Here is a 15,335-nt window from a genome sequence, read left to right as displayed (position 1 = left end):
TGCTGGTGCCCAGATGAGGAGACCAACATAATCTCTGTCAGGCCCAGGGTTGCTTTAAACTAGGAACAAACGTTAATATTATTGAAAGACTAGGCAGTTCAAACCAGGTTCCAATGGCTAGAACACTATAATAAAATTAGCCAAAATATATTTTTTATACTTTTCGTTTTGGCAATCAGAAATTAGCACACATGGGCGAAAGCTAGGCTTTGATCAACGTAGTGTCACTAGGCAAACTCAGAAATGACACAAAAACATGAAACATCAGATGCTACTGTACCAAAACAGAAGACAACATGTATCATACCATACCATTGCACTCTGCATAACTTATCATATTAACAAATAATCAGCAGAACAAACAATCGATAACTACCTCAGAACAGATTCTCGTTTGACAATGAAATTTGACAAAGAGAAAGGTATACACTTGGTTATCATTTTCCCAAGGTAACCTAAAAGAAGCAAATAATGGCAGACAGGGTGCTCGGGCTAAGGCTGCCCACATCGGACAAATGGGTGTTAGATGCAGGACTGAAGACGTTATCATCTAAAATCAAACAATGGGGGGGAAAAAGGAACAGACTATAGAAGGCCATTCTTTGGTCAAAATGTAATTCGAGGGATATGTTTTATGAAGCACCAGAGAATGAAGGCGCTGGGGTGGCAAAAGGAAAGGACAGACACTTATAAATCTCTGTATGTCTCTGTCTCTTCAGATTCTATTGCCGAGGACAGCCACACTATCACAAAACCCATGATCTGACACCAGTGTGTGTAGGTCATAATAACCTCTGCAGATTCCTGGGTATAACACCTGACACCCACATGTTGAATGCACACACACACACACACACACACACACACACACACACACACACACACACACACACACACACACACACACACACACACACACACACACACACACACACACACACACACACACACACACACACACACACACACACACACACACACACACCTTTAAAACGTGTTGAAATAGATTTCACACAGAAAGCTCCAATCCAAATGCACTTGTTGGACCTGCCATCCGCTGATGTGCTACCCACATGGCTGCGGTGTTTGTGGCTCAGTTGACCTAGATATCACATTTATTCCTTCCTCTTTGTACGGACATATTTGACCTTTTTTCGACCTATTAACATGTATTTTACCTGTCTCCCGTTTCAGGTCTCATTTTGTTACCATGGCTCCATGATAATTATGTTAATCATATGTCTGTCGTTTGGTCCATCACCTTTTTCTAGACTGAAATAGCTCAACAACGTAATTGCCGGTTTTTAAACATAAGTCCATGGTGCCCACAGGATGAAATCGCTATGGTAACCCCCTGACTCTTCCTCTAGCGCCACTTTGAGATTTTGTGTGAAATGTTAAGACAACTTTTCGATGGTCTTGCACAGAGCTTGGTACAGACATTCAACTTAGCTGATCCCTTTACTTTCATCTAGCATCATCTTTGGGTCCACAAGGATTCCAATACCTTCAAAACTAATTTAATTTCAAACCTTTATTTATCCAGGTATATGCCATACCTCTCAAGGGAGACCTGCTCAACTAATGCCATTTCCATCAACCTCAGCTGCAGGTTTAATGCTAATTGGCATACATGTCAATGCTAACAGCCTTCACTAAGTTGGTAGACATTGTACACTTAATACGTGCTAAACATCAGCATGCTCACAGTTCATTGACATTAGCTTTTCGCTCAAACCACTGCAATAGAGCGAAGTACTCCAATTGGGGACAAAGCTGTGTGTATTTCAGAAGCCTTCCCCTTACTTGCTGCCATGTTAGATATCCACCCCCATACACTGTCCTCATTCAGACAATCCGAGAAAGAAAATGAGAGAAGAGAGAAGCCAAGACACGGGCAGTAAAAGACAGAGGAGAGTAGGAGGGGGAAAGAGCAGAGTAGATTTGAGAGGCATTTGCCTGACAGGAATCCTGGATTTCCTTGTTGCAGACACACAAACGCAAGAGGGGAAATGATTCACTCGTTCTGCCAACCGTGGTTGATGCCAAAATGATAATCATGCCCGAATCCCTGCAATGATGCCAAAATCCATTGCCATTTCCCATTTCAGGCAATTGGCCAACATAATAAGTACATAATAGCATTTCAGTGTTTCCCCAAGATATGTTTTTTGGCTGTGTGAAAGAGGCCCCTAAAACAGCATTTTGATGCAGTACTAAAACTCTCCATTGAAACCAATAATAATGAAATTCTGTGACAGCAAACCACGTGGTGATAAAGTTCTCCTGTAAAATCAACAACTGTCTGCCTAAGATTAAACCCTGAGTGGTGATGTCTTTAATCTGTGATGTTATCAAGAGGCAGATGCTGGAGCCTCTATCCTGATAATGAGTTGCAGCCTGGCTTACTTTTGTTTACAGTTTTATCACAGTCACTTAAAGCCTCCCCAGACTCCATGATATCAGCCTGATAATGGCCTGATTTGAACTGCGCAAGGGAACATGAGCTTCATGGATGACGACTTGTCATTTTATCCCATGTTGTGTGACACAGTAGAGCACCAAAGCAGCCTATGGGGCATGTACACAGACTAGGATTATCCAATTGTTGCCATTTCTTTGTTGTCTCACGAGCCAACTAGGGGCACAGGTTTTATTGTGTCACAGAATGAGTTTAATGATTTTGATGAATTACAACACAATGTGCTGAGCATGCTCTAAACGTTGGCCGTACTGCTTGAGTTTGAAGTTTACCAATCAATGTCAACTCTAACCCAGCCAGTGTCATTATTAACCTAATTATGATTTTTTTTTTCTAGTTGTTTTTAAAAATGGGTCACACAAATCTAATTCAAAAAGAGCTAGGCAATATGCAGATAATAAAATATATAATGTCATATTTATTTTTGACTAAACTCATAGATATTCATATTGCAACACAATTGTAGGCTTGACTATTGGTGCTTTTACAACATTTTAACACAATTAAATTGTCGAGGAACACTAATCAATGTGGATCTAATGTCCGAGGTTAAAGGAAAGAGGTCTGCTAAATTCAGAAAAATACAATTATTTTTATATATCAAATCAAATCAAATCAAGTTTTATTTATATATCACATTTATAAACGATTTTTGGTCGAGCCAAAGTGCTGTACATATAATAAAAATAGCCTACAGTAGAGACACTTTACAGCAAATACAACAGCACAGATTGTTCAGAATATCAGTATGAGAAAAACGACACCCTCTGTCCTTAGACCCTCACACAGTACAAGGAAAAACTTCCAGAGAAAACCCCACAGTTTAAAGGGGAAAAAATGGGAGAAACCTCAGGGAGAGCAACAGAGGAGGGATCCCTCTCCCAGGACGGAAAGACGTGCAATAGATGCCGTGTGCAAATCGAAGAGATAATACATTATACAGCATAACGACCGAATGTTAGGAAATGCATGTGTCTTTCATAAAAAGACATACATGGTATTTGACTATACTGTATCCAAAATCTAGGACAATACTAATCTTAGTCTAATATTTGTTTAGTCTCATATACAGATAGCGATATGATATCATTATATCACAGCCCTCCTTCACATGGTAAAAAAGTTAAAGTATTGATGAGAGTAACACCTACGTCACTTCCGGGCAAAAATTACGGCCCCGCCCACTTTTGGGGGAAAACAACGCTGTCATTTGAATGGCGGTCAATACAAATTCTGAAGTTTTTGCCCATCCGATCATTTTTTTTTGAAAACCGTGGATTTTTGGATCTTCAAAGAGCTCGATTACGATGGCCAGTCAGGCAAACAATTACATTCGATCATTGGTAATCGACAATCGGTCTTGATATATGGTTAAATTAAAATCAGTAGGCAAGGCTGTAATTTCTCCAGCTGTTACTCTCATGAGTGAGTCGGAACATAATAGTTTTATCATGCCAAAAAGCTGCTTTCTCGTTTATTGCACCTCAAACATTAAAACAAATCCAGAGTTACGTGTTTCTGTACTTCCTCTAAGAAGAAAGGACAGTAACAGAAGATCTCTGTGGGTTCAGGCTCGATCGCCATTCAAATGACAGCCGTTGTTTCCCCCAAAAGTTGGTGGGGCCGTAAAGTGACGTAGATGTTACTCTCCTCTATGAAAATCGATAGCTTACTACTATACTTAACCATATATCGAGCCCGATCGTCTATTTCTAATGGCTTAATGCAATTGTTTGCCTGTCTGGCCATTGGAATCGGGCTCTTTGAAGATCCAAAAATCTCCGGTTTTCTTACATTTCTGATCGGACTGGCAAAAACTTCAGAATTTGTATTGACCGCCGTTCAACTGACAGCATTGTTTTCCCCCAAAAGTGGGCGGAGCCGTTATTTTTGCCCGGAAGTGACGCATTTGTTACTCTCATCTATAGGTATGAAATCTACTGTTAAGGCCCAGATACACCGGCCAGTCACCTGAGAAGTCGCCGACGCCGAAACCGACTGTTGCGTTGCCGGACTCTCCTGCGTATTTGCCAACTTCGCGCACTGGAACACACCGCAAATCCGAGCCGAGCACGTATGAACTGCCTATGCGTGAGTGGCAATAACTCTCCTTACCAGCAGGCGGCGGTAGTGTGTATTCATCATTCAAAAGAGGCAACAACCGGAACAACCGGAAGACAGAGAAGAAGAACAGACTCCGTGATATAAACAAACAACAAATAGCGTTTTTCTTTCCATTTTCACTCTCGTCCATTGAAAACATGAACGAACAGGAGCTCTATAAACCGATGAGGTGAAATAGCCGTCCGTGTGTGTTCCATCTTCCATTTTAAATCATTTGTTTACCTCCCTCACTTCCGTTAACGCTTCTCATGCACTGATTCGCTAGCTGAACAGCCAATCAGTGTTATCCCTTTGTCCGACTTCCGGTAGTGTTCCCGACGCCGATTCAACATGTTGAATTGGCAAGAAAAGGCGTCAGGTCGGAAGAAAAGACCCGACGATGCGGCGCACACCACTCCGAATAGGGCGTGCCCACGCCCATGTTCGGCCCGAATCCCATTTACTGCCGATTTCGGGCCGGTGTATCTGGGCATTTACAGCCGCTGCCTTCCTGGGGCTGTTAATTCTGTGTGTGTGTGTGTGTGTGTGTGTGTGTGTGTGTGTGTGTGTGTGTGTGTGTGTGTGTGTGTGTGTGTGTGTGTGTGTGTGTGTGTGTGTGTGTGTGTGTGTGTGTGTGTGTGTGTGTGTGTGTGTGTGTGTGTGTGTGTGTGTGTGTGTGTGTGTGTGTGTGTGTGTGTGTGTGTACACATGAGCTGCGCAGTTCCTCCAATGCCACTGGTCGTCCCGCCCTCGCCACATCTGAAGAGGTGATTTGATAAGACGTCATCCAATCTCCGCCCTCTTCCGGCACATCTTCCGGGGGAGGAGTACAAAGGCTGGGAACGAAGACTATTCTGGGGGCTCTGTTTTGTAGACAGTCGCCTCTAGTCTCTTGTTACGCTATTTGTTGTGTTCGTAAACCTTGTAAAACCTTCTGTACTTAGTTAGACTGCTTAGCAGAGTGCTAAGTAGTATGTTGTGTGTGGTAACGTGTAACAGCTTAGACCCAGGTAGCTTAGCTCCTGTTGAACAGCATTTAGGATTTGTGAAACGTGTAACAGCTTAGAGCCAGGTAATTAGCACCTGTTGATCAGCTACAGTTGTGTGTGTGCAGTCTGTCTCATTTCATTTGTACCACGGTTAACGTGAGGTTTTGTTTTTCCCTTTAAATATTACTCTGGATAAGCCCTATAACTCTCTTTTGGAGTTCTCTTTTTGTTGATGGTTAGACAATCCGTTTGGCATTATTTGTTCGTTCAGGCTGCTTGCCTCACTTTTGTTATCTCATATTGTAATAAAACCACCTATAATTATTACCAATTCCACTCTGGTCGAAACACTACACATTTTCTTTCTTTTTTCTACTGAGTCCACGCTTCAAAAAAGAGTGAAGACTTTAAGCAGCTATGTTAAATCCGCAGTGAAGGAAATGAAATTGACTCATACTGACCCCAACATCAAATTTGTATAACATTTCCCCACATCATTTTTTCTACATGATGCCAAACTACATTTTGTTTGTCCTATCTGGTGAACAAGAGTGTATACTATAGTCTGTATTATGAAGATCACTGAGCAAATACCAGTGTAATGAAAGAACACTAGCCATTTGAAAACAGAGGAGAAAAAACAATCAAGTACAATTGTGGCAGGTAGAATTTCAACTTTAACTGTGCACCACAATAGTCAGCACCAGTGGACAAGTCATAAAAAAATAACTATGAAACCGTCCATCCCATCATCAAAGATTATAAACATTAACAACAGAATTATTTATAGAATTTTTTTCCAGGGTTGGCTACTAAAAATAACTAAATCACACGCACACACAAACACAGAATTGCACACATGCACTCTAAACTTAAAATGAGGTTTTCTAAAGAACAGAAAAAGGTGAAGGGAAATGTTGGAACAATCTGAAGATGGGGAAGGGAGGAGCAGACAGGAGAGAGGAAGAAACAGAGACAGAAAACATATATTTTTTTCACTTTGTCTTATTTGTTGGTGACTTCTTTAGAACTAACATTACGTGAACCCCAAGTTAAAAACTCAAACAGGAAACATTTACAACAAAAACTAATATGTTATATATAAAAAGGTGCATCAGTGTTTGTGTCTGGCTTTTTGTGTGTATGACTAAATGTGCAATCATGCATGAGGAAATCAGTGAAATGTAAGCATGTTTCAAACTGTCTCCCAACAATTTGAAGATACCAAATCAGTTAAACAAAGCATCAGTGAAGACCATCTGTTCCCCAAAGCTTGCACATACGCACAGAGTCCAGTAGGTAATAAGCCTTGTATTGGACTATAAATGCAAGAGAAATACAAATGGAAGAATGCCATACTGATACCATAAAGTGTAAGAAGCACAAATACAATTCAATCTCATGACACAAAGTAAGATATCAACTGTTGTGTTTAAAATATATGCAAACATATAATCATCATAAAAGGACATTGGTTCTTTTATGTTTGATACAGTTTCAAGTCTCTCTCTGGAGGGTGTAGGAATGGCTGTCAAGCTGTCTTTGTGACAGTGTTCTGAATTCTTTTCAGAAAGAAAAACGCTGAAGGTGCCACCCAAGCTGTCACTTTATAAATTGAACTGATAGCAGCTACTTATTAATTAATCAATCAATCAAAACAGTTGTTTCTTAATAAGTGGATGATATATCTTTTATATCAAATCTCATTATTTCATTACTTTATACCTACAGCAGGCTACCATCTGGGATGGAATTCTAATTCCCACAATATTTCTTAGCCTGAGCCAGCGGCAACAGAATGTAATTGTCTAAATGTCATCACTTTGTGTTTTGGCTAGTGGATAAAAGCCCTGTTTCTGAAATAATAATTAGCTCCCCTGCGTAAAATGTTAATAGAGTGCTATCTCCTTGCAGGCAACTTCTTAAAAAACAACCTGTAACTTTTTTTTGATGAAGGATCTCTGCACAAGCTAATGGGTAACAATAATTGACCAATGCAACATTCTTACTTGCTGCGTACTGAATCTAAAAGGCCTTCTGCACACTCCTGAGCTTCCTGCATTAAAGGAAGGTCATGGCAAACATGTGAAGCATTAGGCGTGAAATGTGCTGTTGTTATACATCAGCTATAGATAAAGTTCACTGGATGCAAGTGAGTCATGTCTTAAAGGTCACATATCCTGCTATTTTTAGGCAATAGCATAGGTCTCAGATATATACAAATATATACAAAACATGTTTATGAAGTGTTTTGCTCAAAATACCAAACAGATCACCCATTCTAGCCATGCCTCATATCCTTCTATTTCACTCCCTGTTTCAAAAGTGCTGATTTTGGGTATAAAGCTTTAAAAAAGAATTGCTAAGAATAAAAAGGAGGGGGCTGAGATCATGCGGGACCCGGCAGCTACTGTCTAAACTAAATACTGCCGTGATGAAACTCCATATCATGGATTATCAAGGATTATTTCTGAAACAGTATGGAGCTCAAAGGCTTTCTCTCTTGCCGGTTATACCACAAGGTGAGTTCCTTTTTATTTCCTGCTTCTTCACACACATGCTCTCCAGTACAGGTTAGCTCTGAGTGTTAAAGATGCTAATGTAAACACAGACCATACTACGTCCAAAACAGTCAGGCATTGCTTCTGATAGAAACTTTCTGATAGTGCCGTGGGTCGACATTTCCGATATTACGTCATATCGGACGCAAACCTGGATCAGCTCCGTTGTACCCACGTTTTTAGAGATTTGGGTACGGAGGAAAGAGAGAGGGTTTTATTTTCTGACGATGCGTGAGTTCCCGGACACACCGGGGAAACATATTTATGTATAAAATACATCAAAAAGTGCATTTTGCATGATAGGTCCCCTTTAAATCTCCATTACTGTTTGTTTTAAACACAACTACAACATGGCTCTTCCTTCAAGTGCATATAAAAGGGTAAATTACATGGTTGTTAGGCACCGGAAAGCTTTAAAAAGAAAAACGAGGTTGATAAAGCAGAATAGTGCAAAAAAAGGAAGCTTTCATTTACAAAAAGTTTACTGAAACAACAAAAATGTAACTGGACCATTTCAATAAAACTAAATTAACTGTAGCAAATAAACACCAGAAACATTAAAACCGCAGCCTCACAGCAAGTGACCCACTCATTTCCTCCTGAAACATACCACCTGCCCAGGTAAGTATAGAGTGGGCTTAATGGAGCAAGCATCCAAATCACACCCAGCAATGAACACACCGTTAATAGTCATTTATACACCCTAATTGATAATGCATGCTACAACTGGAGGTCGACCACAACTGTGCCCACATTCAAAAGCAAACTGAAAACAGGACTATTTTCCCAAGCTTAGGGATCATTACCGTTGATGTTTGGTTTTTTATTGCTGTGTGGTTGGGCATAGCCTTGTTTTTACTGCTGTATTTTCATACTTGTGTTTTTTTTTTTTAAACTACCAGTTAAAAGAGAGAAAAGCAACAAGGTCCTAGTATTCCTTAACTTCAGGTCTATCCTAAGTCTATTGTTTGTTATAAAATCAGCAGGGCAAGAACCATAAGGACCAAATAATATGACTTCAATCACCAACAATATCCCTTAAATGAAAACTTAACATTTCATTAGCTGTAAACATTATTGAAACTAAAAAGGTTCCGTGCTTAAAAAAAATAGAGAAACAACAAGATGTTCAAAGGAAAGCAGATATGTGCACTGTCAAGAACCAACAACAGACCACAGAAGTAAATTACTGTAACTTACAATGAACCCAATATTCAACATCCACAATGCAGCCAAACACACACATTACCACTTAGGCCCCGTCGACACGGAGACGAAACGGGTGTTATCCGCTATAGTTCTTTATCGTATGGACGTTTCGTCCACACGAAGCCGTAACGGAACCGCGGAAACGGAACCCTCAAACGATAACGCATCCCAAAGTGGGAAGGTCTGGTAACGTAAGGCTTGCGGCACCGTGTGTACGCCCCAAACGATCATAGCCCCACCTCTCCTGCTCACCCCCGCGTCATTGCTGATGCGTTTCGCCAACAACAAAAACAATGGCGGATCACAGGATTGAGCTCGTGCTCCAGACGCTACTGACCATGCATTCAAAATCTACAGCTCCTCTACCACAACCATCAGCAACAAGTGGACATGGAGAACTACATGTTGTCCAACATGTAGGATTTAGCTGCTAAATCCACCGCAGAGAATAACCAGACGGGCAACAAGCCAACCATGGCAATCATGCTCGGGGGGTCTTATTCACTGCTTTTGGTGTATTTTGAGGCGGAAGTACAGGCCACTTAAAGCGTCTCCAGCGGGTCGAGCGGTCTCGTGTGGACGGACACGTTTCTTGTGCCGATTCCGTGTGGACGGAATACTTTTTTGAAATCGACCTCGGTTCGTTTTTGGGGCCTTAGTTTACAGATGAATGCAAATAGATGAAGACAGTCAGAGGTACACAATAAAAACAATGTTTTATTCACTGGAGTTGTTCACCTGCATACCCTTATCCATCAAAAAGAGGCGTTAACGTAGTGCTCACCAGACTAACATTAGCAGCTAACACGATATTAACCGCTAACATTAGCCGCTGTCCTGTCCCGGCCGTGGTTTTGAAGTCTTCAATGATTTTTCACACCTTTTTTCCTCTTGTTTCTCAAACCCTGGAGTACACTGGTAGTAGGCAGCAAAAATTGGAGTGTTGATATTTCAGGGTTAAACATTTGAGAGTTGATTTTAACTCCAAAAGTGTAATTTTAACACTTTATGATTCAAATGGTGTTCAGTGTTGGAGTTATTGGAAAGAGTTGATCACATCAGTGTTGAACTAACCCTGCAGAGATGTAATTAAGCTCCACCCACTGAAGGCACGCGCATGCACTCCCGCATTTCAGTTCTTCGGTTGGAGACAAGAGACACTCGGTGCCATTTTCTCCTTGATAAGTTCTACGTGGTGAGTTAAATCAAGTCAAACTACAGAAACAATTGATGCTGTGAAGTACTGTGCACAGTAGAAATACGTAAAATTGGATCAGGTTGATGGACGGTTTGACTTTCTGCTATTCCACGAAAAAAGGTATTTAATTTTACTTTAGCTTTGCTTAGGTACAAAGTTAATTAACTTATATTATTATAAATAGTAACCTATATTCTTTTAAAAAAACCTAAAAACGTCCTGATGTTTTTTACTCTGATTTCTTTAAGTTACATGCCTTTTTGCCAAATTTCATGAATGGGGATTAATTTGCTAAAAATCTTTTTAAAATGCAATGTGTAACAAGCACAAGATAAATCATCAACTTTTAAACTTGAACTGAAGAGCTAATTTAAAAGGTAAATGAATGTGAACAGTCATTCACTGTGAGCAAGAAACAGTGCTGACTTCAAAAGCTCATTGAGTTTTATTTTTATTATCTTTCCAGTCATTGAGAGATTTTGCCTTCCTCCTGATGCAAACGTGATATACAAGGATGCAACAGGGACAGAAGTTGATGCAGAAATATTCAGCGACCTCGTTGGACAAGGCAATGTGGTTCTCACAGTTTTCTCGAATGACGGTATGATATAAAGATGGGTACTCTGGAAAGGGTCTTTGAGTTTCGAGAAAAGCACTCTATCAATAAAATGCATTATTATTATAGAATAACATTATTTTAAAATGTTCTATTCCTCTAGAATTTTCCGAATGCTCCTTGTTCTCTGCCTCCGAGATGTCTGACTCAAGCTTCAGCTCAAGTGCTTCGACTGTAATCCTTGAGGATGTCCCGAGTAAGAGACAGAGGGTTGACGATACACGAGAGGCAGTGTCTGCTAAAGAGGTTGAAACAAAGTTTAATTTGAATAATTTCTTTTTTAGTTTCAAAAAACTCCTAGAAATGGTGTTAATAATAATTGTTTGCATTCTCGCTGGTTTTGATTTTTGTTAGTTGATTGAAACTGTGCTAAGAGGAAAATCCGGTGGTGAAGAGGTTCTACAGGAGTACCAAACAACAGGAACCATAACAGATGCTACAAGAAGAAAAATTGTTAACATATTGGTGGCTCACATGATTGACAATCATGGGTATGTGTTTTATATGTATCTATTATTGTGCCAACAACTGCTGGTAACGATATTAACATTAATAACAATAATGTCTCTTTTTAGGCACTGCCCCACTAAAGCAATCAGAGAAGAGTATGCTCTTGGGATAGTGATGCTGTTCCCTTCCCTCAAGGATCCATACACCAAAAAAGGCTATGTAAGTTAATACTAATGTTTAATAATAATGTTTGAATGACACTTTCATGTTATGTAAGTTGTGACATGAAGTGTATGAATAACATTGACATTTCCTCATGAGCAGAGAATGACGATGTCTTTTTTTAATTTTAGGAACACTTCTATGATGCAGCAAGCAGCACGGGATACCTTTCTTGGCGTCGGAAAACGGTCCAAAGGAAGATTCGCAGAGGATCTGCTATGCCACCAAATAGCCCTATTGACTTGGGGGGCCCAAACTTCCAAAAGACTGTTGATGTTGAAAGGCAGCTTGATGGGGATGCCTGCCAAGAAGCTATGTCTTTGCTTAGCCATACTTCAGACAATTATAGAATTCCCCATAATGACCAAGTCACTGCACATTATCCTGCTTATTACACAGCCACATTCTCAAAAAAGTAACGTGATATGCAATATGACTCCCAATTAAGCAATCATACACGAGAGGCCGTTCTTGAACGTCATTATTGGTACGACAGTAATGCGGCAGGAACTCGGCGCAAGAGCATACATAGGCTCAAACCTATGTGTTATATTCTATAACACATAGGTTTGAGCAAGCTCTCTGATTGGTCAATAGGCGTGTTTGATTCCACGATCAAACAACGATCAAATAGAACGTGCCTAATCACGAAGTATCCAGTGGCCTACATACGTCACTGGCCTACCAAAACTACTTCCATGAGCCTAGATCGTGTGGTTTCCATAGCAACGTTTAGCGACACACAGCCGTTACACTGTTATACATTGTCTCTCGTTGGAAATCGGTAGCTACAAAATGTCAGATTTTAAAGTTAATTTTGATTTCTTGGGATCCGTTAGCGGACATAAAAACGAGTCATCGCTCCGCAGCTACTGGGCTCCATCTCTAGACAACAGAAAGATGTGGAGCGACGCGCTTTTTGCCGGTCCGGGACACGCCATGAAACGGCCACTGGAGGAAAGCTCTTCCTATAACTTAGTCCTACCCGTGAACACCACAGCACCACCTGCAAAAAAGTCTGGCATGGAGTTCATGGAGAGCTGTTTCAAGAATTGCACTTTTAATGGCAGCATGAACATCCACCTTCATTCTGAACCCAAAATGTTTCAGCACCATGGACAGCCTGATTTGATTTGTTCCGCTAATCCCACACAGTGATTACTCAGATATTTAAATAGCCTAATTCAAGAATTGTTTTCAATAAATTGTTTTCAATAAATTGGTTAATAATATATTATTTACTATAATTATATCAATAACTGTAAGCGGGGTAGAAGGAGTGTTTGATCGGCTATTGTTACCATGGGAACTACTTTCTAGGAACTATCTGACGGAGATTAACTCAAGCAGAAAGCGTAGGTTTGGGAGCAAATCAGCCCACATTATGAAATTACTTTACGATATTGTTGATTACAATGATAGTTTGTGTAATAGAATCGCAATCATACACTTGTGTATGATTGCTGAATTTGAAAACATCGCTGCTTGCTTTAAAAGTAGCACAATTAATTATGTCAAACCTTGGAAAGTATCTAGATATCCCTGCCCTAATGCCAAAGTAACTGACAACTGAATATGTGTCGCCGTTTGATGTCTATGTCTGGAACGTTGCGTAAAAAGGAGGATTTCTGCCCATTACTTCTCCGCTGTTTTCTTGTCGCTCTTGTGTTGTCAGTTAGAGAAGCAAACTGTATACAGTTCAATCGAACGGACTTCTTTCTGCAGATGTGAGCTTCCTTAACAACGGTCAATAAGTCCGGACTGTCCTTGACAGCGGTCTGTCTGTTCGGTATTAACAACGTGTCACGTGTTCTGAATTGACCAATCAGAATCGAGTATTCAACTAAGCCATGTAATAAACAAACATACATACCGGTACGGCCCTATTTTCCCAGACCGCCATGAGCACTTTACATTTCACCTTTTTTTTTCAATACTTTTGTGTATTCATCGTGTTTCGTTTTCTATATAGCCTACAATACCATTCTTGTTAAACCATAGGCAATTTGGTAGTACTTGGTACCCTCAGTGGTCACCTCTCTGTTACCTCATTCACACCAACGGTGTTTCAGGGCCGGTTCAGAGCTGGAGCTTGAAAAGCACCGGGTTTTCCTCTTCACAGCGGAGTAGTCTCTTAGCTCCGGAATCCGGTTCATTTCGCGCACCAAAAAAATTGTCCGGCCAGAGCAAAAGCACTGCATACGTCACGCTTACGTCGAGGCGGGGGCAGGGGCGGGATCAACTCCTGAACAACAACAAAAAGCCTGCGTTTTATCCCGTTTGTACACAATGATGGAGAAACTTAACAAGCAGCAGTGGTCCACTGAAGAGACGAGCTACCTACTGGGAATCTGGTCTTCCGAAGAGGTACAGAGGAAGCTGGAGCACAATCGGCCATTGTTGTTGTTGTAGGTGTCAGCTGTGAGGGGTTTCCGCGCGGTTTGGCTTTATGAAGCAGGCACGCAAACGGTTACGTCATGACGCAATGACGCAGCACTAGTCGGACTCTGGGCAGTGTGAAAAGAACTGGAGCTAAACCGAAGAACCGGTTCTGAACCTGAAAAGCTCTAGCACGGAGCTTGAACCGGAGTTGCGTTGGTGTGAATGAGGTATGTTCATAAAGGATCCATCCTCCCCCTTGGTTTATAAGATAACTTGAATCTTTTAGTGACCTTTATCATAAAATAACATGAAATGATTCTGATATTAAAGTAAAAATTGAATTAAAAGTAAAGTCACATGCTGGCCTTTCTTTATTGAGCCTTAAATCAATGTCAGCTTTTATTTGTAGCTCTAGTTTTTCTTCAGTTTCCCCCCCCATTTGTCCTGTTAATTATTTGCTTTCATTACTTGTCCTGCTGTTTTATTTCTTTCTGCTTGCATCTTTTTCTCCCAAACTCATTGTTAGACCTTGTTATGTTTATTTTTAATTGCTTGTTTTAGGTGCTGATTAAATGCATTTCCGATGTTAAAAGTCATAATTCAGCCCCTTGTTTCAAACCTGCTGCGGCGAGCTGGTTGTGCTGCTTCTCTCACCCCAGCTCTCTCCTCTAGTTTCACTCTGTCTTTGATTAAATAGCTTTAATTCTGTATCACGGGTATATTACATTTCTTAGTGATATGATTCTCTGGTCCCACATTTTCTCAACAACCTGTGTAACCATGGTAACATTCTGTTCAAGAAGGGACACAACATTCATCATTTCTTTCACATTTCTGAAGCATGGTGTTATTTAAATAGGGAGCAACCAATACATATTAGTAACCAACTCGTTGCAGTGCGATAAACCACATAATCCACTCAAATCCCTCCAGTTAATAAGCAGTAATTGACCTTCTTATATTCAGTAAGTGAGTGTGGATTATTCTATTTACACAATCCAAAGGCTAATATAAGGCTCTTTAGTGCACACTTTGCCATGGATTATCCCTTATTAAAGTCAAGATTAAGGTGCTCCTGATGGAATTGTCCACCCTAGGAAGGGATTTGATGTAGAAATTAAAA

At 40.4% G+C, this 15,335-nt stretch overlaps 1 protein-coding gene across 1 annotated transcript; it reads left to right on the top strand.

Annotated features, from left to right (window-relative positions):
* Positions 1 to 10,886: 10,886 nt before the first annotated feature.
* On the top strand, positions 10,887 to 14,160 carry LOC307030091 (uncharacterized protein). The gene is made up of 5 exons (XM_079666305.1): positions 10,887 to 11,143; positions 11,262 to 11,404; positions 11,513 to 11,649; positions 11,734 to 11,827; positions 11,962 to 14,160. The coding sequence occupies exons 2-5, from the start codon at positions 11,297 to 11,299 to the stop codon at positions 12,247 to 12,249; spliced, it is 627 nt and encodes a 208-aa protein (XP_079522431.1). The 5' UTR covers positions 10,887 to 11,143; positions 11,262 to 11,296; the 3' UTR covers positions 12,250 to 14,160.
* The last annotated feature ends 1,175 nt before the right edge of the window (positions 14,161 to 15,335 follow it).

Source organism: Notothenia rossii (genome assembly GCF_949606895.1).
Source record: "Notothenia rossii genome assembly, chromosome: 2".
NCBI lineage: Eukaryota > Metazoa > Chordata > Actinopteri > Perciformes > Nototheniidae > Notothenia > Notothenia rossii.
Note: the sequence above shows the minus strand (reverse complement) of the source record. Positions and strands in the feature narration are given on the sequence as shown.

Bases quoted from the DNA above. Each gene is read 5' to 3' on its own strand.
- LOC307030091 (XM_079666305.1), top strand. From the start codon at position 11,297: ATGTCTGACTCAAGCTTCAGCTCAAGTGCTTCGACTGTAATCCTTGAG. The intron at 11,650-11,733 runs GTATGTGTTTTA...GTCTCTTTTTAG, and splicing joins CACATGATTGACAATCATGG to GCACTGCCCCACTAAAGCAA. The intron at 11,828-11,961 runs GTAAGTTAATAC...TTTTAATTTTAG, and splicing joins CATACACCAAAAAAGGCTAT to GAACACTTCTATGATGCAGC.